At 46.2% G+C, this 25,953-nt stretch overlaps 1 protein-coding gene across 1 annotated transcript; it reads left to right on the forward strand.

The window, feature by feature from the left end:
* Positions 1–5,058: 5,058 nt before the first annotated feature.
* Positions 5,059–11,420, forward strand: LOC123409315 (myosin-binding protein 7-like). Its single transcript, XM_045102255.1, has 3 exons — positions 5,059–6,445; positions 11,084–11,130; positions 11,240–11,420. The coding sequence occupies exons 1-3, from the start codon at positions 5,159–5,161 to the stop codon at positions 11,343–11,345; spliced, it is 1,440 nt and encodes a 479-aa protein (XP_044958190.1). The 5' UTR covers positions 5,059–5,158; the 3' UTR covers positions 11,346–11,420.
* The last annotated feature ends 14,533 nt before the right edge of the window (positions 11,421–25,953 follow it).

Below are 25,953 nucleotides of genomic sequence, written 5' to 3' on the forward strand. Positions count from 1 at the left end.
CATAAAGGAGAAATTGTGGGTTAATGATATTGATGTGGTAATAGGAAAGGGCAAGAGTACATGGTTGTTCATTAGTACAAATATCAATAGTTAAAGGGGGTTACTTTTTGTTCATCTAAATATTGGTTATGGCATGGTGATGATGTGTGAGCATTCTTATACCTCGTTGATATACTAGTGTTATTCAAGTTGGGGACGCGTGATGGTTAACTCCTACCAACCTCCCCATAGGGGCATGCGATAGTACTTTGCTTCCACAGAGCTAATAAGTCTTTTTAATAAGTATATGAGTTCTTTATGACTAATGTGAATCCATGGATGTATGCACACTCAACTTTCCATATTTGCTAGTCTCTTCAGTACCGTTCATTGCCCATTATCACCTCGAGGATCGATGCAACCTTCGCCGCTGCATCCAAACCCCATGATAGGATACACTCTATCACACATAAGACACCTTATATCTTCCTCAACCTATAATGAATTTTCATAGTCATTCCGAGATATAATGCCATGCAACTTCCACCGTTACATCACATGAGTCACGTGTTCATCATCATATTGCTTTGCATGATCATGTCGGTGACATACTATTCGTGACAAAGCCACCCTTCATCATTATTTAAATGTTACGCTATATCATTGCACATCCTGGTACACTATCAGAGGCATTCGTATATAGTCAATTCTTTCATCATCATTGAGTTCTTATATCGAGTTGTAAGTAGATAGAAGTGTGATGTTCATCATTATTAAAGCACAGTCTCAATGAGGAAAGGATGATGGGGACTATTATTCCCCCACAAGTCGGGATGAGACTCCGGACGGAAAATGAAAAAAGAAAAAAAGGAAAATAAAAAATGAGAGAAACGAGAAAAGGGGCAGTGCTACTACTTATTTTTCCACACTTGTGCTTAGCGAGAGCATCATGTTCTTTATATAGAGAGTCTCATCGCTTATCATTTTCATATGCTAGCGGGGATATTTCGTTATAGAACTTGGCTTGCATATTCCGATGACGGGCTTCCTCAAATGCCCGAGGTCTCCATGAGCAAGCAAGTTGGATGCACACCCACTTAGCTTCCATTAAACTTTCATACACTTATAGCTCTAGTGCATCCGTTGCCTGGCAATCCCTACTCATTGCATTGATGTCGATTGATGGGCATCCCCATACCCGTTGGTCTGCCTAGTTGATGTGAGACTTTCTTTTCCACTTCTACTCCTTTTGATATGTGCCACCACACTCTATTGCAACCATATGATATGTCCATGGTTCAAGCTCATGTATTGAGTTAAGTTGAAAATACTAAAGCATGTTAAAAGTATGATCCAATTTCTTGACTTAACACCGTGGTGATCATCATTTGTATTGATGTGTTGAAGATGGAGCCATGCCATGCTAATATGATACAATGAATGGGGAGTAACGTTCTTTAGGGATCATATAATCTAAAAGTTAACGATTATCTTATTTATGTTTATAGATATTACTATGTTGATGTTTATTAGTTCATCATTTCTCAGTGTTCATACCCGAAAAAGATTACATGTTAGGTAGGATGTCACATCAAAAATTATGTTTTTACATTTACCTACTTGAGGACGAGCAGGAATTAAGGTTGATGATGTTGATATGTCTCTAGTGTATCTATAGTTTCTGATTGTTCCATGCTATTATATTATCATTCTTAGATACTTTATGTTGTTTTATACTCCCTCCGTACACTAATATAATAGCACTTAGATCACTATTTTAGTTATCTAAACACTCTTATATTAGTTTACAGATGGAGTATCATTTTTGGGAACTAACTTATTAACCAAGTGCCAGTTGCAGTTTTCTGTGTGTTTTTGGCTTTTCAGGAAATCAGTACCAAACAAGTCCAAATGCGACGAAACTTTTTGATGATTTTTCCTGGACAAAAATACTACGTGGAAGGTTTAGAGGGAGGCCAGACGCCACACGAGGCGGTGCCAAGCCAACACGGAGCGCCACAGGGGTATAGGCGCGCCCCGATAGCTTGGGACCACCACCGGCGCCTCCTGACCTAACTCCGCCTCTATAAATCTTATAAAATCGGGAACACATCAGAGAGCCACCTAGAACACTTTTTCCGCCGCCGCAAGTCTCTGTTCCGTTGTGATCCCGTCTAGCCCCCTATTCCGGTGCCCTATAGGAGGGGGGGTCTATTACGGAGGGCCTCTACATCAATCTTGTGGCTCCCATGGTGAAGTTTGAGTAGTCTACCATAGACCTATGGGTCCATTGCTAGTACCTAGATGACTATCTCTTTCTCTCTATGTTCTTCAGTACAAAGCTCATCGTGATTCTCACGGTAATCTATTTGTTGTAATATTCTTTGATGTGTGTTTGTTGGGATCTGATAAATTGTGAGTTTATGATCAGATTATTCATGAAAACATATTGAGTCTTTTCTGGTTTCTTATATGTTTGATTATGATAGCTTCGTATTTCTCTCCGATCTATCGGTGTTGTTTGGCCAACTAGATTGATTTATCTTCACCGAGAGTGGTGCGTTGTGATTGTTTCAATCTTGCGGTGCTCAATCCCACTGATACAAGGGGACATGAGACGTATTTGTATTGCTACCATTAAGGATAAAAATATAGGGTTTATTATTTTTGCTTCAGTTTACTTTGTTATATCATGTCATCGTGCTCAAGGCATTACTCTGTTTTATACTTAATACTCTAAATGCATGTTGGATAGTGGTCGGTGAGTTGAGTAATAATAGTAGATGCACGCAGGTGTCGGTCTACTTGTTTATGGACATGATGCCTATTTATATATCATCATTGCCGTGAATAAATGTTTCATAATTATGGGCTTTTCTATCAATTCACCAACACTAATTCGTTTACCCATCGTATGTTTTCTTTGAGAGAGAAGCCTCTAGCAAAAGCTATAGCCCCAGATCTTCACAAATATATTACTAAAACCATTAAAAACATTGTTGTCATTTATATTATGTTATTTTATTTTGTATTTATATTATCTATCTATCACTACTTAATCCTTGCAAGTAATGAGTTCAAAGGGCTTGGCAACCCTTTTGCCCGCGTTGGGTGTAAGTGTTTACTCTTTTGTGTGTAGGTGTTGATTGCGAGAATTTATATGGTTCTCCTATTGGTTTCGATAATTTAGTTCTCACTGAAGGGAATATTTATCTCTATTGTGATGCATCTACTCTCCTTTTAGGGAAAAAACCAACGCAATTTACAAATAACAATTAAACTCCTTGAATATATGTATAATCCTAAAAATAAAGTCATTCCTTTTGATATCCCGATGTGTCACTCTTGGGGCCTTTGATTCAAAACTAAAACAGGTGCATATGAATTGGATGTATAATCATGAACAAACATACACAAAAGACAAATATGCTTTGGATCTGAAATCATACTATGTAGGTCCTAGTAACAAACATTGGGTACAATAAAGTCATAGCAACAATAATCCTCAAACACTAGAGGTCGATACAACATCAATCTCAGTGCTGTTACATAATTTTTCATCACCCAGATCGAATCAAACCTCAACTGCTAGTGAGGCAGCGATTGCATGACCTTCACTCGTCGGTGACACATTTTGGTGTACTCCATCCGTCTCAGTTTACAAGTCTGACACATGTTTCTAAGTCGTCAATTTGACCAACTTAATGAGGGACATATATAACAAAAAAATCATTAAAAACTTTATATGTTTTATTTTCTTATGATATAATTTTATGTTAAATAATATATTTTATATAAGTCAAATTGATGATCTACATATACATGCATGCTTTTTAAACTGTAATGGAGGAAGTACTCCCTCCGTTCCTAAATATAAATCTTTTTAGAGATTTAACTAAGTGACTACTCCCTCTGTACCGAAATAGTTGTCGCTGAACGTTTCTAATGTAAATTTCGTCACGTACAAAATTTTATGTTCTTTCCTAAATTACCCGCCCCTGTCGGTCGCCCTTGCTCACTCCCCACTTCCCCTGTCACTCTCTCCCTCGCTTGCTCTGCCTCTCCCTCGCACGCATCGCCGGCGTCTCTCGCCCGCTTCGCCTCCGCCTCTCCCTCTACCTCTCCGTCGTCGCCTCCTCTACCTCTCGCGTCGTCGCCGCCTCTCCGGCACCTTTTGCCGTCGCCGTCCAACAAGGAGCTCAAGGATGGATCCGGCCCTTCCAAGATCCAATTTTTACTTTCGGCGGGTGGATCCGCCATCCAGCCGGTGCCGGCGAGGCTTGGATGACGGATCCACCCGCCGAAAGTAAAAATTGGATCTTGGAAGGGCCGGATCCATCCTTGAGCTCCTTGTTGGACGGCGACGACGAAAGGTGCCGAAGAGGCGGCGACGACGCGAGAGGTAGAGGAGGCGACGACGGAGAGGTAGAGGGAGAGGCGGAGGCGAAGCGGGCGAGAGACGCCGGCGACGCGTGCAAGGGAGAGGCGGAGCGAGCGAGGGAGAGAGTGACAGGCGAAGTGGGGAGTGAGCAAGGGCGACCGACACGGGAGGGTAATTTAGGAAAGAACATAAAAATTTTGTACGGGACGAAATTTACATTAGAAACGTCCAGCAACAACTATTTCGGTAATAGGGAGTATTTAGGAACGGAGGGAGTACAAGGTAATAGGTGATCGGCCGTCGCCAACCGGCCTGACGGGCAGGAGCTGTCGGACAAGATGGTGGTGATCAAGGCAGACCGCGGGAAAGGACAGACTTTTCACGTAACCTTCTCGGTTTTGGATGGATCAGAGATGTCGAGCGCCTGCACTGCGGATGTGTGGACAACCGCAAACCTCCCCTAGCTTTGATTCTGGATTATGGGATTTCGGAATCCCGAACCAGTTCACGGACATTTGATGCACAACATGTGCTGTCCGGTTGTTTACATGCGGGTTGATGCGCGGCGTTGGAGAAGCCCTTATCTGTCTTTGCTTTCCCTTTTGACCATCCAGTTCAACTTCAGCCCAAAGAAACCCAAAAAAACAGCATGCTAAAAATGGAAAGATGGAGACACCGGCCAACGACCGACGGGAACCGGAAAGGCACCCCTCCCGCTTTTCCTCTCCCCCTCCTGCCAAATTTCCGTCTCCCCGCGCGCGCGCGCGTGCGCCCGCCCGCCTCCTCCCGGCTCCCCGGATGCACGCCATGGCCGACGCCGGCGGGCCCCCTCCCAACCTCTGCCCACTCTGCGGCCACCCCACCGGCAGCACCACCTCTCCCTCTCGCCCATCGTCTCCGCCATTGGCGGCTACGAGGCCAACGCTGAAGAGGAATTCGCCACCCGAGGCGCCGCCCGCGGTGGTGCGGGTGGAGATAGGGGACGAGGCGGCGGCTCTGCGGGAGGCTCTGGCGCGGCAGCAGGCGGCACTGGCGGATCTGCAGGCCGAGCTGGATGCGGAGCGGGGTGCGGCGGCCGGCGCCGCGAGCGAGGCCATGACCATGATCCTTCGCCTGCAGCGGGAGAAGGCTGAGGCCATGATGGAGGCGCGCCAGTTCCGGCGCTACGCAGAGGAGAAGATGTCCCACGACGCCGCGGAGCTCGCCGCCCTCGAGGAGACCATCGCCAAGCGCGACGCCTCGGTGCGCGGCCTCCAGTCTCTGTCCCGCCTCAGCGTCGCCAACGCTGCATCGTTACATTCCTCGCCGCGAGTTTCCTCCACGCCGCGCCACCCGTCCACGCCATCGACGGTTGGGGCCGGCGGCTATTACCCACCGTTGCGGTGCTTTAGTGGCCGCTTTAATGACCACCCGCCGACCGCGTCGGAGGCGGACGTGCTCGACATGCAGACCCCGCGCGACCATCTCGCACGCCTCTCCCAACGCGTCCAAATGCTTGAGCACCGCGCACCGCCCACGACCACCACTACGCCCATCATCCGCGTCGCGCCGGGCTCCGCCTTCCCCCGCAACCCGCGTCCATTCTCCGACACTGATAGCCTCGACTTCGGCGACGGCGAATACTTCCCGGACGACGACTGCGGCGCCAGCGATCGGGTGTACACCGTGGATGCCATCCACGGCCGCGGTGTTCCGCTGGTCGTGCCAGAGGGCTCCATCTGTGGCGGCACGCCGGCCGGGAGCGAATGCTGCGCCGGCGGACCGTGGGCGGAAGACGAGGAGATGCGTCGGCTCAGCGCACGCCTCCAGGCGCTGGAGGCCGACCGAGAGACCATGCGCCAGGCCATCATCTCCATGGGCGCCGAGAAAGCGCAGGTCGTGCTGCTCAAGGAGATCGCGCAACAGCTGTGCAAGGACGCTCCGCCAGCTTTGCCGGCGGTGACCGTGGGACATCATTACTACAAGGGGGCAGCGCCCCCGGCCGTGACCGTCACTGTACCACGGCCGCAGCGACCGATGGTCATGCACAGGATGGTGCTCAAGAGCCAGCCCACGAGGACGTCATTCTTTGCTACTGTAGTCAAGGTAATATAATCTCCTACTGTAGATCCTATGCTAAGAGCACTCGGGGCTTTTTCTGCATACATCGCCGCCAATTCAAACATGAATTACTTTGTGAATGTGAATAGTTTATCGGATAGGAAAGCACTCCACTAATTTTTCTACGGCAAATCGAACGATTTTTTATGATGAATTATCTTTTTCGATGATGACAAGTTTAATTGATCACAAGCATGACAAATCCATCGTAATTCATTTTATTTTTTATCAAAAATTATCGTGCTTGCAAACTGAATTAGCCATCATTGCACCCAATATAAATTGCCATGAAAAAGTCATATTTGCCATGCCTAAAAACCTTACATCAGTTTTGTAGTGTTTGTAGAAAATGAGTGCAGAATATTGTTTGCCATACTAGATAACAATAAAGAATTGAACCCACGAGTTATTATTGCTACATTTTCATACTTTTGTATCTTGAAGATTGAATAATTGTTGTGTCATTAGAGCAACTTTAATGGACACACAACGGAGCGGCGCCCTAAAAGTTTTTTTACAGCTTTAAAATATGATTTTTTAACGCGCGACATGGCGCCTGCTCCAACAGGCGCTAGGAAAAAGGATACGGCGATAGAGCTCGAATAGACGCGTTAAATTTAAAGCAACCGCGCCTAGCACAAACAACATTTCTCATTTTTTGAATCATCAAAAAATAAAAAACACAAAAATAAATCAACAATAATAGTGATAGCATTGTTCATAAACATAGTTCAAGTCCAAACGACATGAACCTAGATAGCTAAACTAGATAGATAAATACTAGAAAACTACTCATCCTCACTCTCCTCGGTGGTGTTGTCCGACGTGAGGAAGGCGCCATCCGAGCGATCGTCATTATCGCTTCATGTCGACGCCTGCCCCAGTTTGCACTATGCTACCGCTGCATGCTTTCGCTCATGCATGTTCGTCTGCTCCGCGGCACACATCGCCCTCTACCGCGCCCAGAACTCACGCTCGTCGATAACATCATGTGGGAAGCGCTAGCGCCACACCTTCATGGCTTGCTCGTCCGTCTCGGCGATGAGGAGGCGGCGCTCCCGCCTCTGCTGTATGCGGCGGTCCTTCGCGATGATTAGCCGCAGGGGAGGCCCACATGCCTGCGTCTCCTCATGCGGCCGGACTTCCAAAAAATTAATGTGTGACCGTGACCCGGCGAGCCGTCACGCAGTCGTGTCGTGCGCCCGGGTGGTTGCTTGGGCGGTCTCAAACGTCCCGAGCCCGAGGCGTGCATCACTGGAGCGTTATATCTACGTAAAACACGCCGAAGGGGTGGGCGCGGACGCCGCGGTAGCCGGAGCTGCTCCGGGGGCGCGATGGTATATTGGCGACGAGGAAGAAGGGCGGCGGGGGCGAGGGAGAAGGTCGCCGAACACGAGGAAAGTGGAGGCGGTGGCGCGGCGGAGGCGAAGTCGCAGACGCTAGGAGTGGAGATTTGCGGGCGAGCGCTTGTGGTTCTTACAGGGCGTGCTGGACGTCGTGCGCCAAAGCTGTCGCGCACGTTGCTCCTTTTTCACGCACGCGCGCCGTTACTTTTTGCGCATCAGTTTTTCCCGCGCTTGCTGGAGCATGTCAACCCCCCGCACGCAAAAAGGGTATTTTCTCCCGCGCGCATCTAATTCGCCCCGCCTGTTGAAGATGCTCTTACTTATCCTTATAATGTGCTAAACAAAAAAATGAGAATGGAAATAAAAAAACTATTTTGCACGCGCAATTCCCCGCAAACTCCCTCATGTAAACTCCCAATTCTCTACACATGGGTTACCAAATAGTGTGTATAACTCAGATTATTTACTGAGGTTGCTGGTCGTGAAATCCTGCTTGCGCATTTATACCCGACCTTGAGAGTGAGTAGTATACAAACTCATAGAACATGATACCATTTTCGTAGTATACTATCTTGTCATTGCATACTATCATAGACTAGTACTATTAGGGCACCCACAACGTTCGGAGGCGGGCTTGCCTCAAGGTGGACCCACGTCTAGCCTCTAAGCTATTGCAAAACTGTCGTAGTGTATGGCAAATGGCTTCAAGCCTCTAAGGTGGACCCGTGTTTTATAAACAACTATTTCCCCAATCAAGTCCTTCACGTCTCCTGTGCATGGCCGGTACTATTTCCTCCAATGACAAGTGGACCAAGCATATTATTTTATTCAAACCAAAACGTTGGAGGCAGCCTCTAAGCTAAGCGTTGATGCTAGCATTTTTTGCTTAAAGCCTCACGCATGCAGTGTATAGCGCGAGTCTCTAAGGCCTTAGAGGCAGCAAATCAACAGATTGTGGATGATCTTATCGTGTCACTTCAATTTTTCATAGGTGGTGATGCATGATACCATTATAACGCGATACCGTGAGGATCTAATATTACTTACGAGGAATAATCATTTGTGACTTCAGACTATATTTCAGTAAATGAAGTATGGTTAAGTTATACGCATTCATCATGTTTTAGCCTTTTAGGTGTTAACGCCATTTTACCTTTGTACTAGAATAATAGCCACATGTCCCATTAAACAACAAGGCTTACACAAAACACACACGATCACTCTCCCGACGATACCACAACAGTGTGAGACATGTGTATTAATGTTTTGCATAATGGACTCTGAAGGAAGAAGATCGTATAAAGTTGACTCTTCGAGACCCTTGTGCATTGCCAAACCGTCATCCCCATAGGGCTACGTTACCGCAGTGGGCTCCTTGATGTGACCATACTCCACGTCAGAGTATTTACATTGACCTTGATGTGACCATATCTACACGTCAGAGTTGAAGTCAGCACCCCCCCTGCCTGTGTTGGGAGGGGTGGACAAAGGGGCCAAGAATATGCAGGCTCGCTAATGAAGGGAGGGGAAATATGACGCTATGGTAATCGTCCTTGTGGGTGGCAGAGGAGACGGTGGGGGATCTGCAACTTTATGTTGTTTTAATGAATGAAGTGTGTGACGAGTAATATGATCATCCATTAATATTTTTGTATTCCTTGGATTTGATGCAAATCGCACCCTTGATCTGAAGGTTGTTATTCCCTGAGAATTTCTAGGCTGCTATTTTTTTATACCCCATTAGTAAGTCTGATTGGCAGCGTTATATTAATTAGTTTATGAATCATGTTGAAGCATGATGGCAGTGATTAAGTTATGTTTTACATGTGCATCAATATTTCATCAACATTAATCTGTCATTAGTTTTGTTATAATGTGAGGACATTGCTAGTTTGACCTTGCATCCATGTTGCTTGTTCGATTTAACTATTTTGTTCTGGAGAATACAAAGGTGAACAGGGGTGCATGGGCTCTCATTACAGTAAACAAAACAAAAATCAAATATTTTAAAATTTTGTGTATCAAGCTTGTCGACTAGTCTGCTCACATTCGTGTTTTGCCAAGAAATGACACATGATATTCTTACAAAAGAAAACATAACCGGATCTCAAAATTACTTCACACAATGTCTTTTTCATAGCACTTATTCTAACTTTTTTGCCTAGAATATCAAGATTGTCGTTTCTTCGTGAAATTCCATGCACGAGTAGAACACTATACCATGTGTGTTATTAAAAAATAGAGTTTATTCATTTTCCAAGTATCTTTTTTTTTCTGATTTTACTATTCATACGCGTGGAACCATCTTCCAAAAACATGTGTATGTTTTGTTCCGTAAAAATACCATGCTTCAATATTACTAGAATTAGGGAGTGCAATTACATTGGCTCTATGATTTAAATTATCTAATATTGGAATACATCCGTACAACTGATACCACTTGTATGTTTATGGATATTGCTGATCCATAGCTTACATAAATTTTTTAATTTCACAAGTTTAGTTCCATTATTGCTTTAGCTATAGCTTTGTTGTCTTTGTGACTTTGATCTACTATATTACCAACATGTTCCTCTTTCCAAGTAATGTATCGAATGAGAACTAGTCTTAACATGGGTAGTAAATAACTAGAAAATTTAGCATTGGATTACATGCTTAAGGCTCTAATGCTCACAAATGCCCCTAAAAGTTCTAAGAAGTAAAGAATACAAGGTTTGCTATAAGTTGGAATCAATTTATCATAATTGAAGGATACTAGTTCTAGATTGGCTCTCCATTCTACCATAGTGTATGATTAAACATGGCTGCTTTGAGAAGTATAGCATCGATATATTTGTAAATAAAATATAATTACTCGGTAATTCAAAATGGTGCCTAGACTCATCCACTCGATGAACAGTAAATTCAAAAAATATTTAAAAATAATAACTAAAGAAATTAAGCATCAAATGTGCTCATGTGCACAAGGTGCGTGCAAATTTTCATTGTATTTGGACATCTGAGTAGCTCGTACAAAAAATCCGGCTCTCATAGTATTATTTTCCAAAGTTTCTCACATAACCAAAAATTGTGTTTTCGCACGAACTCCTCATATGTCCAACCAGCACGAAAATTTGCATGAACATTCCGCACATGAGCATATTGGATGCCTAAAATTTTCAAAAAATATATCTGTTTTTACTATTTTTCTTGAATTTATTGTTCACACCCGGGTGTAGATGAGTCCGGGTGCAAAATAACCACTCTCATAATTACCTTGTTTTTGATCTCCTTGCAGTGGGTCGCATCTATCGTCTTATGGCGAAGGAAGTCATCTCGTATCAAGTGGGTGAAACCCTTCTTATAATCATCGCATTGGCATCTTGATTTAGCTTTGGTGTACCCTGCAAAATGAAAATTATTTACCTTGGTGTTTTCATCAATTTCATTATAGGTACCCTATTGGCCAATGTGGTAACAATGTCGGGTTGATGTTGCTGCTCGACAAGTCCTCAAAATCAGCAGGCAACGGGCATCATAAACCTCCCAAAAGGATTTAGATGTCATCAATCTTGAGTATATACGACTAATTTGTTTGTGAAAAACAAGGTGGCTTTCGCATTGTTGTCCCCCAATTCTTGGTGTGCTTTTTTGCTGATCTTGTTTGATAATGTAGCTTACAAATGGAAGCCATCAATTGTTCTCGGTGTTCTTATTTTTGAAAAGCGTTGTTGTTTTTATTGCCCCAATGATTCTTCATATGCTGCACTGATGTTCTTATGGCCTTATACCTTCAGTACAAAACAATTGCGTAGTACACGACATGCCACTAGTTGAGTAATGTACATGTTGTTTGTTAAGAATGGGCAAGAGCTAAGGCACTTCACCATTTGGGAACAATTATAGTTTCCAAGTTAGCAATGTATGCAACTATTGGTTCATTTTCTTTTCTTTTAGGGAGTTAACTGAGTCACCCGTAGATGCACATTGTACGTAAAATGCAACACATCCCACATTTTTGGCAAAATGTTTTGTCTTCATTTTCAACTCTCCTTACTCGAGAATGTCCACAAGCGTAAATCCTGCATTTTATATGTCCGAAAATTCTTTCACAAAACAACCCATCATTTTCTTGTTTAACCATTTTATAAAAAAAGCAACTGAGTTTACAGTATCACAATCCGAAGAAAATGCTAATGCACAAAGTCTGAACTTCCATTGAAGTTCAAACATTAATTGTTCTTTCTAATCCAGAACATCTATTCGGATATTATCTGCATGCTGTTTTGAGAAAAAAATATAGCTCATGTCAAGAATCAGAAACTTTCAGGCTTCCCTTATATCTTATCTGATCATACCAGATTCCTTTCATGTCTGCATTCACTAGGGGTCAAAGTCAAAGGACCTCGTTTAGTAAGTCGAGAAACTACTTGTTTGGTTTCATTCGACAACCCTTCTTGCTCATATTTTGCAAATCGTTTCCCCCACTCCTATACCATGTGAAATGGCAAGATGTTAACCAAATGGATTGTTAATATGAAGTAAACCACAAAATCATACTCCCTCCGTTCCTAAATATAAGACATTTAGATATTTTACTATAGACTAGATACAGAGCAAAATGAGTGAATCTACATCCTAAAATATGACTACATACATATGTATGTACTTCATAGTGAAATCTCTAAAAGGTCTTATTGATAGATCCTCTGGATCGGATGGGTTGAAGATATACGATAGTAGGGAGTACGAGATGGGTTATACCTTCTCCTTGGCTCGAGGATCCCGAGCATGACGCCATGGTGGATGGCGACGGTGGTGATGGCAGAGAGTGGGCGAAGTGGTGGCAGCGGTGGTGCTTCTCGTCGGCCTATGATAACCCTAGATCGGTAGGGATTGTTGGTGGGGGCTGCGGCGCATGGTGAACCTCGTATAATGTGCGTCCGACACCCCACCTCTTTATATAGCGCGACGACAGGGCCCCACCAACCATAGTTTGGTTGGGCGCCCCCAATCAGGGCGCGAGTCAAGGCTCCGGTGGGCCGTTGGGCCCACACGGGAAAGAGATCAACCTAACATTCTTCCCCTTTGTCACATCCCTAACCCTTAATCAAGATAGCATTGTGCTCATGTCTTCTTTGCATTTGCATCTAAGAAGTTTCAAAAAAAACAACAAAGTGGCAAAGGAAAAACTCAAAACCCTAGCCACCATTTCAATTAAAGGAAATCTCAAACTAGTTCAAAATCAATGAACCCAAAATGGCCTCAAGAAATTTTCAAACTTTCCAATAAATCATGAAAGTAAATGAGCATTGGAGAAAACTATTTTCTTGACACTTTAAGCATTTTAAATAAATGCAAAAGCCACTGGTTTCAAACTTTAAAATTTGAAATCAGAATCTACAAATTTCCAAAAATGTTGAAAACCTTGGAAATGAGTGGGGATATTATAACAAATATTGCAGGAGGTCTAAAATAGTTTTTACTTTTTGTTTTGGAGCTGAATTAATTAGCAAGACAATAATTAGCAAAACAGAAAAAAAACAGAAAAAATGGAAAAACCTTACCTCTCGCCTAAGCCTAGCCCGGCCCATCTCCCCGCTTGTCCCCTCCCTCGCGCCAGTAGGCAGCAGGAGGTGGCCGCCGCCCCTTCCGGCGCGGCCACGCACCTGCGTGCCTGCCTGGCCGCTGCTTCGCGCTGGCGACGACGGGGATATGCTCCCCAGAGCCTCCGCTATCCATTCCCCGCCTCGGTTCTCCTCCTCCTCCCGGATCTCCTCCTCCTCCTTGCTACCGCCATTAGAGCCGAGCTCGAGCTCGAGCTGCCCGTGCCCCTGGCCATAGGATTCCCTTCCAGAGCACGCCTTTAGATCCGCCTCGTCGCCCTGGTCATCTCTACAGAAGCCGAAGCTTCCTCGAGGCCTGCAACGCCCGCAACGCCGTCGTCTTCCACCTCCGGCCGCCGGACCTCTCCCGTCGATTCGTCGCCCCCAGGCCTTCCCCGAGCCGTCTAAGCTCTGCTCTGCACTCCCCGTGAGCATGCGGTCGTTTACCCTAAGTTTTCCCCGTCGATCCCCTCCTCTAGCTCTAGTTTCACCGGAGCCCGACGAGGACCGCCGCTGCCGCTCGTCGCCGGTAGCCCTCCGATGATCAGCTCGTCCCTCCGAGGGCACCAGCAGCTCCAGGACGATGCGTAGATGCCGTAGCAGCTAAGAACCGAGTGTAGATCCCCCTGTTGCAAAGACCCCGATGACGCCCGAGCCTTGGCCACCGCCAAGCTCGTCGCCGGCGTCATCTCCGGCCAGATCAGCCCCGGCTAGGCGCAGAAATGAAGCTGCGGGAGACGTGTCGTTCCTCTGGTGTTCTCCGTGCAGCATTTGGCCCCGTGTGCGCCGTTTCCGAGCCCCTCCGCCGTGCTGGTGGTCGCCGGAGGCTCCCCGCCGGCGAGGACGACCTCGCCGCCGGTGGATGCCGACGTGGCAAAGCTAATCCAGCAGATTAGGAGCTTAATCTCTCGCTGACAAGTGGGCCCAAGGCCAAGTCAAACCTCAGTTAGGGTTGGTCAGCGCGGGATTAGTCCGAGAGAGGCTGACCAGTGGGGCCCCCCTGTCAGGTTTGACCTGAACAGGTCGGCTGACCTGCTGACGTCAGTCTTATGCAATAAATAGAATTTCCAGTATAGAAATAATTCCAGTAAATTGATAAAACTTGTAAAAATCATAGAAATTAACTGTAACTCCAATGAAAATAATTTATATATGAAAAAGTATCAGAAAAATTCAAGGATTCTGATTATGCTATTTTCAGCTATGTTTGAAAAAGTTACAGAACCCTAAATTGTGAAATAAGGAATAATTCAATTCTTATAATCACTTTATAAATGGAATTTGCAAAAATATTCAAAATCCATTATTTATGCAATGATCACACACTGCCCTAATTACAAACCAGTACCATAACATGACATTTCATGCATGATAACATCAAGTTGATCCGAGCATCAGGTCGAATCAATTAAACCGGTATCCGAGAATACCCGTTTGAATTGCTATTCGAATGTGATTCAAATCAACTCTAAACCTATTACCTGTTGAAAATAATAACTTATCACCTTGCATTCTCATGCCATGCTCATGCATCATTTTGAGTGCATATGATTGTTATTGAATGTTGCCATTCATTTCGGTAGGCTCCGCACCCCCGGATTCCACCGAATATCCGTCTGACGGATATCGTTCCTCCTCTGAGCAACAAGGCAAGCAACCCCTTTGATCATCGCGATAAATCCCATGTTCCTGCTCCTGCACTTATTTATTGCATTAGGATCAAATGCTTCAACTGCTTTTGCCACGTTAGTTGAACCCACTTCCTTTGCATGACCTAACCTTGTCACAGTAAATAGCCGAACCTTGCAACCTAGCATACCTGGTAGTTGCTTGAGCTATGATGTGCCTTATCCTGCTATGCATGCTATGCTTAGAGTTGTGTATGGTCTGTCATCTGGGAGATGAACAGAAATGTGGAATGTGTTCGGTAAGCAAAGGTTGTGTGTTGAACTTGATTTGGTAAAGGTACCGGTGAAAGGTTGTGTAGGAGTACATGGCGGGTTGTTTCATTGGAACCGTCCTTAGGAACTAAGTTCCGTGTATGTAATCCAAGACTAGATACTACCACATGCTGGGCCCTGAAATATGACCCCGCTCGGCCTATTAATCGCGTAGTACTCGGTCCAGGAGTTGCAAGTAGTTTCTGGTGTTTATAGTAATGCTGGAGGCCGTGCATGGTGCTGACCTGAGAGGTGGACCGTGATGCGGTAGGCAGTGGCACGGTGTATCAAGTGGCACCCGGATGGTGGGCTTGGGAACCCTGCGCACATCGTTTGAGGCCGTGGCGGAAACCTCGGCCGGACTTCCGTACGGGTTACTCTCAGATAGGCGATAAACCTGGACTAGGTACTGGTGTGGTTAACGGTCGTGGCCGACTCCCTCGCTGGGCTTCCGCTTGAAGGTTGCCGAGGTGCATGACGTGCACATGGCGATAAGTGGCGAGAGCGTGTGTGACGAAGTACACCCCTGCAGGGTTATGATCTATTCGAATAGCCGCGTCCGCGGATATGGACTACTTGGAGACATATGTTGTTCATAGATAACTTCAATGGCTACTCATAAAAATTTGTCAAGATAAGCGTGAGTGTCGTGGACGGCATTTCCGTATGGAGACGGAATGATTCCACGATAGTGTATTGTTGTGGTGTTAGTGGACTCGTGTGCGAGAAATCAAGTTGTCAAAACTAATTTCAAAATGCAAGTTGTCTAGCCACGAGTCGAATGCTGGCTTCCCGCATGAAACCCCACAATACCTTTTGATACCTTGCATGAGTAGTTAGTTCTCCTAAAGTCTTGCTGAGTACCTTCGTACTCATGTTTGCTTAATAAATGTTGCAGAGGTTGCTAATGACCCTAATGGAGGGTTCTTCGTAGACATCGACGACGATGAGTAGCTGGTGTCCCAGCTACGATCTGGCCCTACGTCGGCTCTGTAGTATAGTCAGGCCATGTGCCTTCTAGTTGCACTGTCTGTACCCAGACAGTTTATAACTCTTCCGCTGGCTTGTATTTGTATGACTGCTATTATGGGTCGAGAGACCTTAATGTGTAATATTATGTGTGTGGCTCTTCCGAGCCTCTCGAATAAAGGTTGTATGTTTATGGTTATGTTGTGATGCCATCGATGTATCTATACATATCGGTATGCCATGCGTACGTGTGTCATACTTGATATGTATGGGGTTCGAATACCTAGTCGTGAACCTTAGTAGCACTCCTTACAAGGAAATGCCCCTTTGTGATCCAACGAGCCTTGGTAGTCCGCTACTGCTCCGGACACATTGGTTGACCGACATGTGTCCTTCTTAGCTGCTGTGTCTGTCCTCTTTGGGGAAATGTCACGCGACGTAATGGAGTCCTTGTAGCTTGCTACGACTCGTCTACGTTCGCTGATGACCGACACCTGCTTTGTTGGGTCATGTATGCCTGTCCTTGTGCGGAACTGCCACTTTGGTTTATGACTAGACATGTCGATCCGGGTTCTTTGACATTGGATTGCTAGCGACACCTATCGCATACGTGAGTCAAAAGACGCAAACGGTCCCGGCTAAGGTAAGGCTGCAGCCGTGGAGTTAACCGTGCGTGAGACCACAAAGAGATGCGATGTGTTACAGGCTGGATTCCTATGGCTTAGGATCGGGGTCCCGACAGCGTTGGTATCAGAGCCTGACTGACTGTAGGATTACTAAGCCAAACTGGTCGAAGTTGAGTCTAGAATTGCTTTAGTTATATATAAGGGAATTGTTTGTGGAAGGGAACGTAAGACTCTTGTTCTCTTCTCAAGTTATTCTATTCTGGTCATCCTCGTCTCTTCTGCGGGAATTAAGGACTAGGTTACTCATCTTCTCCTAGGCTCGTGTTCCGATCGGTAGCTTATAGGACTACGGGTCGAGAGATATTGGGTTTCTTTTATTCCTAGGAAGCAGGAAGTAAGTTTGATGATCAGAGAGTTGAACTTGATAGTTGAGTGGTTACGCTATTCCATTTTGGGTTGTCTCAAATTTGTTTTGAGCATTTACAGCCGTTATGCTGCCCAATTTTGCTTTCAGAGCTCTAATGCTTTTGCATTACTCTCTATTACAGATGCCTGGCCGTCCTTCTCGTCAGGTGGTACGTCTGACCAGGTGCATTGATGTGCCGGGTCATACGGCCATGCTGGTCAGGGTGATGTCGGTGTGCGGTTACCGCTGGTACCCCGAGTACACAGTGGAGGAATAGTACCGGGACTTCAACCAGAGCCAGTACATCTGCACTGTTAGGGTATTCCTAGACTACCCTGGAGCTGAGGAGCCAATCCATTGGTCCTATGGGTTGGGGGTCACTGTTGACATGGCAGTACAAGATGTTGCCTATTCAGTGCTGACTATTATGAGAGCGAGACATGCACTGCTGCAGAATTCAGAGTTCTGCTATGTTCCGGCCTCTCAGTCTGGTGAAGAGGGATACCTCAGTGGAGTCTATTTTGATTCTTCTATGGAGGATCCACTTCTGCAGACCACTGTTGAGATGCTAGAGAACAGAGACAAGGATGCTCGTGCTCTCCGCATGGAGCTTTATGCTACCCGTGCCCGTCTGTGGACAGCTTTGACGCAGCTGGCACCGGTAGTCCAGACAGGGTATGGAGAGATGGAGATGCTGAACCCTGTTAGGAACCATCTTCCGGCCCACGTTGACTGGCCAGCTATAGGAGGAGTCACACCTCTTCGGGGACCCCTCTTACCACTAGTCAGGGGACCCATGCCACATCCATGTCCTTATGGATCCCAGGGATCTCAGGCTAGAGTGTTTCCTGATCCGCAGGTTGAGCTTCCAGGTCATGGAGGTAATCTCTATGAGATGTTCTATGCGGATGCCTGAGCTGTGAGCGGAAGGATAGTATGGTAGTAGCCGTATGTTCACAGTCCTGCGTGACTTGTGAAGTATGGTAGTAATGTGAAATGAATTCCGGAGGCCTAGATAAATAATGTATAGGAAGCTTGTAAGCCTCTGATGAGTAGTTCCACCATTTCAGTAGTTTGCTCTTCGGGTAAGTTTGTACTGAACTATGTAAGGGTGTGTATGAACCATGGTGTATATATAGCAGTTGCTTGTTACCATGTTGTTCAGATATTCATTTCCGCATTCCGTGTGTTCAGTACATTCTTAGTCCATAGCTAGTATTGATATGATATTGGTCTAAGCTATGAGTTTGTTTGTGAGGATGGTGTTCACCAGGTTGAACCGTGCCCCTGCTCATGAGCAAGGTGAGGGTAGTCAAGCGTCGCAGGAAGACCTGCCTCACCCACCTTCTCTGGTAGAAGTGATGCTTGAGGCAGAAAGAAACAAAAGGGAGACCAATCGACTACTAGAGCGTATTGAGCAGAATACGGCTCGACAGCCTAGGAATGCTGCAGTGTCCCTCAATGACTTTGTGAAGCTGAATCCTCCAAAGTTTCATCATTCCGTCGATCCCCTCGACGCTGATGACTGGCTGTGCAGCATCTCACGCAAGATTCGCTCGGCAAATGTGTCTGAGGCCGACAAGGTGACCTTTGCGGCGTATTTCCTGGAGGGACCCGCCAATCTGTGGTGGGAGAATTTTGAAGCTATGCGTCCCGCTGAACCAGTGGCCACATGGGCAGACTTCAGTGCAGCTTTTCGTCTACACCATATTCCAGAGGGCCTGATGGACAGAAAGAGAGAGGAGTTCTGTGCCTTCACTCAGGGCAAGTTGTCTGTGGATGCCTATAGCCGCGAGTTCGGTAACCTCGCCCGCTATGCAACAGAGGAGGTGTCTACTGACGCCAAGAAGCAAGCAAGATTCCGTAAGGGTCTGAGCCCTGAGCTCCGTCGAGACCTGCGCCTCCATGAGTGTGCAAGTTTTCAAGCCCTGGTCAACAAAGCGATCAGTGCGGAGACTGGTCATTCTGACTTCGAAGCCACAAGGAAGCACTCCCGTGACTTCGGCTCGTCTTCTGGTTCCGCGTTCCCAAAACGCAGGCTGTGGATTCCAAACAGTTCTCTGCCGCCAAGATACACTCCGAGGCCATCCTACGTGGCGCCTCAGACGAATAAGGCCAACCCTCCAGCAAAAGCTTATGGTGGTCCAGCTAGCAATGCTGCACCACGTGCCAACCATGTGATATGCTACAAGTGTGGAGAACCAGGGCATTATTCCCGTGAGTGTCCTGAGAATGTGGGTGCCAAGCAACCCGGAAAGTCCGTCGGGCAGGCCAAGTCGGGTAAAGCTTATTATGTGAAGCCAACTCCTGCACGTGGCCGTGTGAACTATGTGTCAGCAGAAGAAGCTGCAGAGGATCCTGACGTCATGCTGGGTACGCTTCTTGTTAATCATCACCCAGCGTCTGTTCTCTTTGACACTGGGTCTTCTCATTCCTTCATTTCAGAAAGTTATGCACAGTTGCATAACATGTCATTTTGTGATATGCCAATCCCATTGGTTGTCCAAACCCCTGGTAGTAAATGGCAAACCTCTAGGATAACCTATGACAATGAAATTCTAGTAGACAGGCTAGTTTTTCTAGCCTCATTGATACCATTGAAATCTTCGGATATTAATATCATCTTGGGCATGGACTGGATGTCAGCTCACTATGCCAAGATTGATACTCACTCTAGAAATGTCCAGCTTACCCATCCCTCGGGTGAGATAGTAAATGTCTCTACTCGAGTTGCCAAATGCCAGCTCTATTCCTTAAATGCCAACCCTCTTCCGGAACTTGAAGACATTCCGGTAGTCCGTGACTTCCCGGATGTTTTTCCAGAGGAACTGCCAGGAATTCCACCTGACAGAGATGTAGAGTTTGTGATAGATCTTGTTCCGGGAACTGTCCCAATAGCCAGAAGACCTTATAAGATGGCATCCCTAGAGCTAGCCGAACTTAAGAAGCAACTAGATGAGGCCTTGAGCAAGGGTTTCATTCGTCCTAGCTCTTCTCCTTGGGCTTGCCCCGTCCTCTTCGTCAAGAAGAAAGACGGAACGGATCGGATGGTTGTAGATTACCGACCAGTCAACCTGGTCACCATAAAGAACAAGTATCCGCCCCCCAGGATCAACGATCTGTACGATCAGCTCGCTGGATCCTCAGTCTTATCCAAAATGGATTTGAGGTTGGGATACCATCAAATCAAGATTAAAAACGGGGACATTCCAAAAACGGCTTTTGTTACTCGTTATGGACAATATGAGTACACCGTTATGTCCTTCGGTTTAACCAATGCCCCAGCCACCTTCTCTCGACTGATGAATTCAATCTTTATGGAGTATTTGGATAAATTCGTCGTAGTATACCTCGATGATATTCTCATCTACTCAAAGAATGAACAAGAACATGCCGAGCATCTAAGGCTGGTATTGATGAAACTTCGAGAGCATCGCCTTTATGCCAAATTTTCAAAATGTGAATTCTGGTTACCAGAAGTGACCTATCTAGGCCACGTAATCTCTGGTAAAGGTATTGCTGTCAATCCCGAGAGAGTTCAAGCTGTCCTTGATTGGACTCAACCTGAATCGGTTAAGCAAGTTAGGAGTTTCTTGGTCTAGCGAGCTATTGTCGCCACTTCGTCGAGAATTTCTCCAAGGTTGCAAAGCCTCTAACTGAACTCCTCAAGAAGGATAAAAAGTTCGAGTGGACACCACAGTGTGAGCATAGTTTTCAGGAACTGAAAAGACGCCTGACTTCCGCACCTGTGTTGCTACCACCAGATTTTTCTAAGGACTTTGTTATCTATTGCGACGCCTCGCGACAAGGATTAGGTTGCATTCTCATGCAAAATCGTCATGTGATCGCATACGCATCTCGACAGTTGCGTCCACATGAGGATAATTATCCCACACATGACCTTGAGCTTGCAGCTGTGGTCCATGCCCTAAAAACCTGGCGACATTACCTTTTAGGTAATCGCTGCGAAATATTCACTGATCACCAAAGTCTGAAATATATCTTCACCCAGCCGGATTTGAATCTCAGGCAAAGACGGTGGGCTGAGTTGATCTCGGATTACGACTTAGGGATAACTTACACCCCGGGGAAGGCCAATGTTATGGCCGATGCGCTAAGTCGTAAATCTTATTGTAACAATTTGATGCTACAACAAGGTCAACCACATCTCCATGAGGACTTTCGGAAGTTGAATCTTCATATTGTTCCTCAAGGATTCCTTTCTACCCTGGTGGCGAAGCCTACTCTTAAGGATCAAATTATAGCTGGCCAAAAGCGTGACAAGGGTATATCACGGATCAAGGGGAATATTTTTAGCGGAAACGCTAAAGAATTTTCCATGAATGATCAAGGTGTTGTGTTCTTCCAGAATCGTTTAGTGGTTCCTAAGAACCCACATCTAAGGCAGTTAATCCTTAAGGAGGCTCATGATTCTCCTCTCACCATTCATCCCGGTAGTACTAAGATGTATCAGGACCTACGCCAGAGGTTCTGGTGGACTAGGATGAAGAGAGAAATTGCTGAGTTCGTTGCTAACTGCGACGTTTGTCGTCGAGTTAAGGCAGAACATCAAAGGCCTGCTGGCACCCTTCAACCTTTAGCTATTCCTGAATGGAAATGGGATAAAGTTAGCATGTATTTCATTACCGGATTTCCCAAGACCAAGAAAGGAAATAATGCTATCTTTGTGGTCATTGACCGTCTTTCCAAAGTGGCTCATTTTCTTCCTGTTCGTGAGAGTATAACAGCTAGCCAGCTAGCAGAATTATACATCTCTCGAATAGTGTCTCTTCATGGTGTTCCCCTGGAAATGAACTCGGACCGTGGAAGTATCTTTACTTCTCGCTTCTGGGAAATTTTTCAGAATGCCATGGGGACTCACTTATCTTTTAGTACTGCTTTCCATCCTCAATCAAGTGGTCAAGTAGAAAGAGTGAATCAAATCCTAGAACATATGCTCCGAGCTTGTGTTATTTCGTTCGGTATGAATTGGGAGAAGTGCCTTCCATTCGCCGTATTCGCTTATAACAATAGTTATCAATCAAGCTTGGGCAGAGCCCCTTTTGAAGTTCTCTATGGACGAAGATGTCGAACCCCTCTTAATTGGTCAGAAACCGGAGAGAGGCAACTCTTTGGCCCGGACATGATCCAGGATGCAGAAGAGCAGGTTTGCATTATTCGTGAAAAGTTGAAAACAGCCCAGTCTCGTCAAAAGAGCCAATATGATCGTCATCATAAGGCTGTGACCTTTGAAGTTGACGAGAAGGCTTACCTTCGGGTTACACCTTTGAAGGGTACCCATCGATTCGGTATCAAGGGCAAATTGGCTCCTCGTTACATTGGTCCTTTTCGCATTCTTGCCAAACGAGGAGAAGTTGCCTACCAGTTGGAACTTCCTCCGCATCTTTCCAAGGTTCATGATGTTTTCCACGTCTCGCAACTCAGGCGTTGCTTTTCGGATCCTATCCGTGAAGTGGACCACGAAACGCTTGATCTACAAGATAACCTTTCCTGCCGAGAATACCCCGTGCGTATTCTTGATCAAGCTGAGCCTACCACTCGACGTCGAAACCTCAAGTTTCTTAAAGTTCAATGGTCAAATCATTCTGAAAAGGAGGCAACTTGGGAAAGAGAGGATCGTCTCCGACTTGAGTATCCTGCGTTATTCCCGACGACTTCTAAATCTCGGGACGAGATTCTTTTGAGTGGGGGTGAGTTGTCACATCCCTAACCCTTAATCAAGATAGCATTGTGCTCATGTCTTCTTTGCATTTGCATCTAAGAAGTTTCAACAAAAACAACAAAGTGGCAAAGGAAAAACTCAAAACCCTGGCCACCATTTCAATTAAAGGAAATCTCAAACTAGTTCAAAATCAATGAACCCAAAATGGCCTCAAGAAATGGTCAAACTTTCTGATAAATCATGAAAGTAAATGAGCATTGGAGAAAACTATTTTCTTGACACTTTAAGCATTTTAAATAAATGCAAAAGCCACTAGTTTCAAACTTTAAAATTTGAAATCAGAATCTATAAATTTCCAAAAATGTTGAAAACCTTGGAAATGAGTGGGGATATTATAACAAATATTGCAGGAGGTCTAAAATAGTTTTTTCGTTTTGTTTTGCAGCTGAATTAATTAGCAAAACAATAATTAGCAAAACAGAAAAACAAAAACAGAAAAAAATGGAAAAACCTTACCTGTCGCCTAAGCCTGGCCCGGCCCATCTCCCCGCTCGTCCCCTCCCTCGCGCCAGTAGGCAGCAGGAGGTGGCCGCCGCCCCCTCCGGCGCGGCCACGCACCTGCGTGCCTGCTTGGCCGCTGCTTCGCGCTGGCGACGACGGGGATAAGCTCCCCAGAGCCTCCCCTATCCATTCCCCGCCTCGGTTCTCCTCCTCCTCCCGGATCTCCTCCTCCTCCTTGCTGCCGTCATTAGAGCCGAGCTCGAGCTCGAGCTGCCCGTGCCCCTGGCCATAGGATTCCCTCCCAGAGCACGCTTTTAGCTCCGCCTCATCGCCCTGGTCATCTCTGCAGAAGCCGAAGCTTCCTCGAGGCCTGCAAAGCCCGCAATGCCGTCGTCTTCCACCTCCGGCCGCCGGACCTCTCCCGTCGATTCGTCGCCCCCAGGCCTTCCCCGAGCCGTCTAAGCTCTGCTCTGCACTCCCCGTGAGCATGCGGTCGTTTCCCCTAAGTTTTCCCCGTCGATCCCCTCCTCTAGCTCTAGTTTCACCGGAGCCCGACGAGGACCGCCGCTGCCGCTCGTCGCCGGTAGCCCTCCGATGATCAGCTCGTCCCTCCGAGGGCACCAGCAGCTCCAGGACGACGCGTAGATGCCGTAGCAGCTAAGAACCGAGCGTAGATCCCCCTGTTGCAAAGACCCCGATGACGCCCGAGCCTTGGCCGCCACCAAGCTCGTCGCCGGCGTCATCTCCGGCCAGATCAGCCCCGGCTAGGCGCAGAAATGAAGCTGCGGGAGACGTGCCGTTCCTCTGGTGCTCTCCGCGCAGCATTTGGCCCCTGTGTGTCGTTTCCGAGCCTCTCCGCCGTGCTGGTGGTCGCCGGAGGCTCCCCGCCGGCGAGGACGACCTCGCCGCCGGTGGATGCCGACGTGGCAAAGCTAATCCAGCAGATTAGGAGCTTAATCTCTCGCTGACAAGTTGGCCCAAGGCCAAGTCAAACCTCAGTTAGGGCTGGTCAGGGCGGGATTAGTCCCAGAGAGGCTGACCAGTGGGCCCCCCCTGTTAGGTTTGACCTGAACAGGTCGGCTGACCTGCTGACGTCAGCCTGATGCAATAAATAGAATTTCCAGTATAGAAATAATTCCAGTAAATTGATAAAACTTGTAAAAATCATAGAAATTAACTGTAACTCCAATGAAAATAATTTATATATGAAAAAGTATCAGAAAAATTCAAGGATTCTGATTATGCTATTTTCAGCTATGTTTGAAAAAGTTACAGAACCCTAAATTGTGAAATAAGGAATAATTCAATTCTTATAATCACTTTATAAATGGAATTTGCAAAAATATTCAAAATCCATTATTTATGCAATGATCACACACTGCCCTAATTACAAACCAGTACCATAACATGACATTTCATGCATGATAACATCAAGTTGATCCGAGCATCAGGTCGAATCAATTAAACCGGTATCCGAGAATACCCGTTTGAATTGCTATTCGAATGTGATTCAAATCAACTCTAAACCTATTACCTGTTGAAAATAATAACTTATCACCTTGCATTCTCATGCCATGCTCATGCATCATTTTGAGTGCATATGATTGTTATTGAATGTTGCCATTCATTTCGGTAGGCTCCGCACCCCCGGATTCCACCGAATATCCGTCTGACGGATATCGTTCCTCCTCTGAGCAACAAGGCAAGCAACCCCTTTGATCATCACGATAAATCCCATGTTCCTGCTCCTGCACTTATTTATTGCATTAGGATCAAATGCTTCAACTGCTTTTGCCACGTTAGTTGAACCCACTTCCTTTGCATGACCTAACCTTGTCACAGTAAATAGCCGAACCTTGCAACCTAGCATACCTGGTAGTTGCTTGAGCTATGATGTGCCTTATCCTGCTATGCATGCTATGCTTAGAGTTGTGTATGGTCTGTCATCTGGGAGATGAACAGAAATGTGGAATGTGTTCGGTAAGCAAAGGTTGTGTGTTGAACTTGATTTGGTAAAGGTACCGGTGAAAGGTTGTGTAGGAGTACATGGCGGGTTGTTTCATTGGAACCGTCCTTAGGAACTAAGTTCCGTGTATGTAATCCAAGACTAGATACTACCACATGCTGGGCCCTGAAATATGACCCCGCTCGGCCTATTAATCGCGTAGTACTCGGTCCAGGAGTTGCAAGTAGTTTCTGGTGTTTATAGTAATGCTGGAGGCCGTGCATGGTGCTGACCTGAGAGGTGGACCGTGATGCGGTAGGCAGTGGCACGGTGTATCAAGTGGCACCCGGATGGTGGGCTTGGGAACCCTGCGCACATCGTTTGAGGCCGTGGCGGAAACCTCGGCCGGACTTCCGTACGGGTTACTCTCAGATAGGCGATAAACCTGGACTAGGTACTGGTGTGGTTAACGGTCGTGGCCGACTCCCTCGC

The sequence above is a fragment of the Hordeum vulgare genome, chromosome 1H (assembly GCF_904849725.1).
Source record: "Hordeum vulgare subsp. vulgare chromosome 1H, MorexV3_pseudomolecules_assembly, whole genome shotgun sequence".
In the NCBI taxonomy this organism is placed as follows: domain Eukaryota; kingdom Viridiplantae; phylum Streptophyta; class Magnoliopsida; order Poales; family Poaceae; genus Hordeum; species Hordeum vulgare.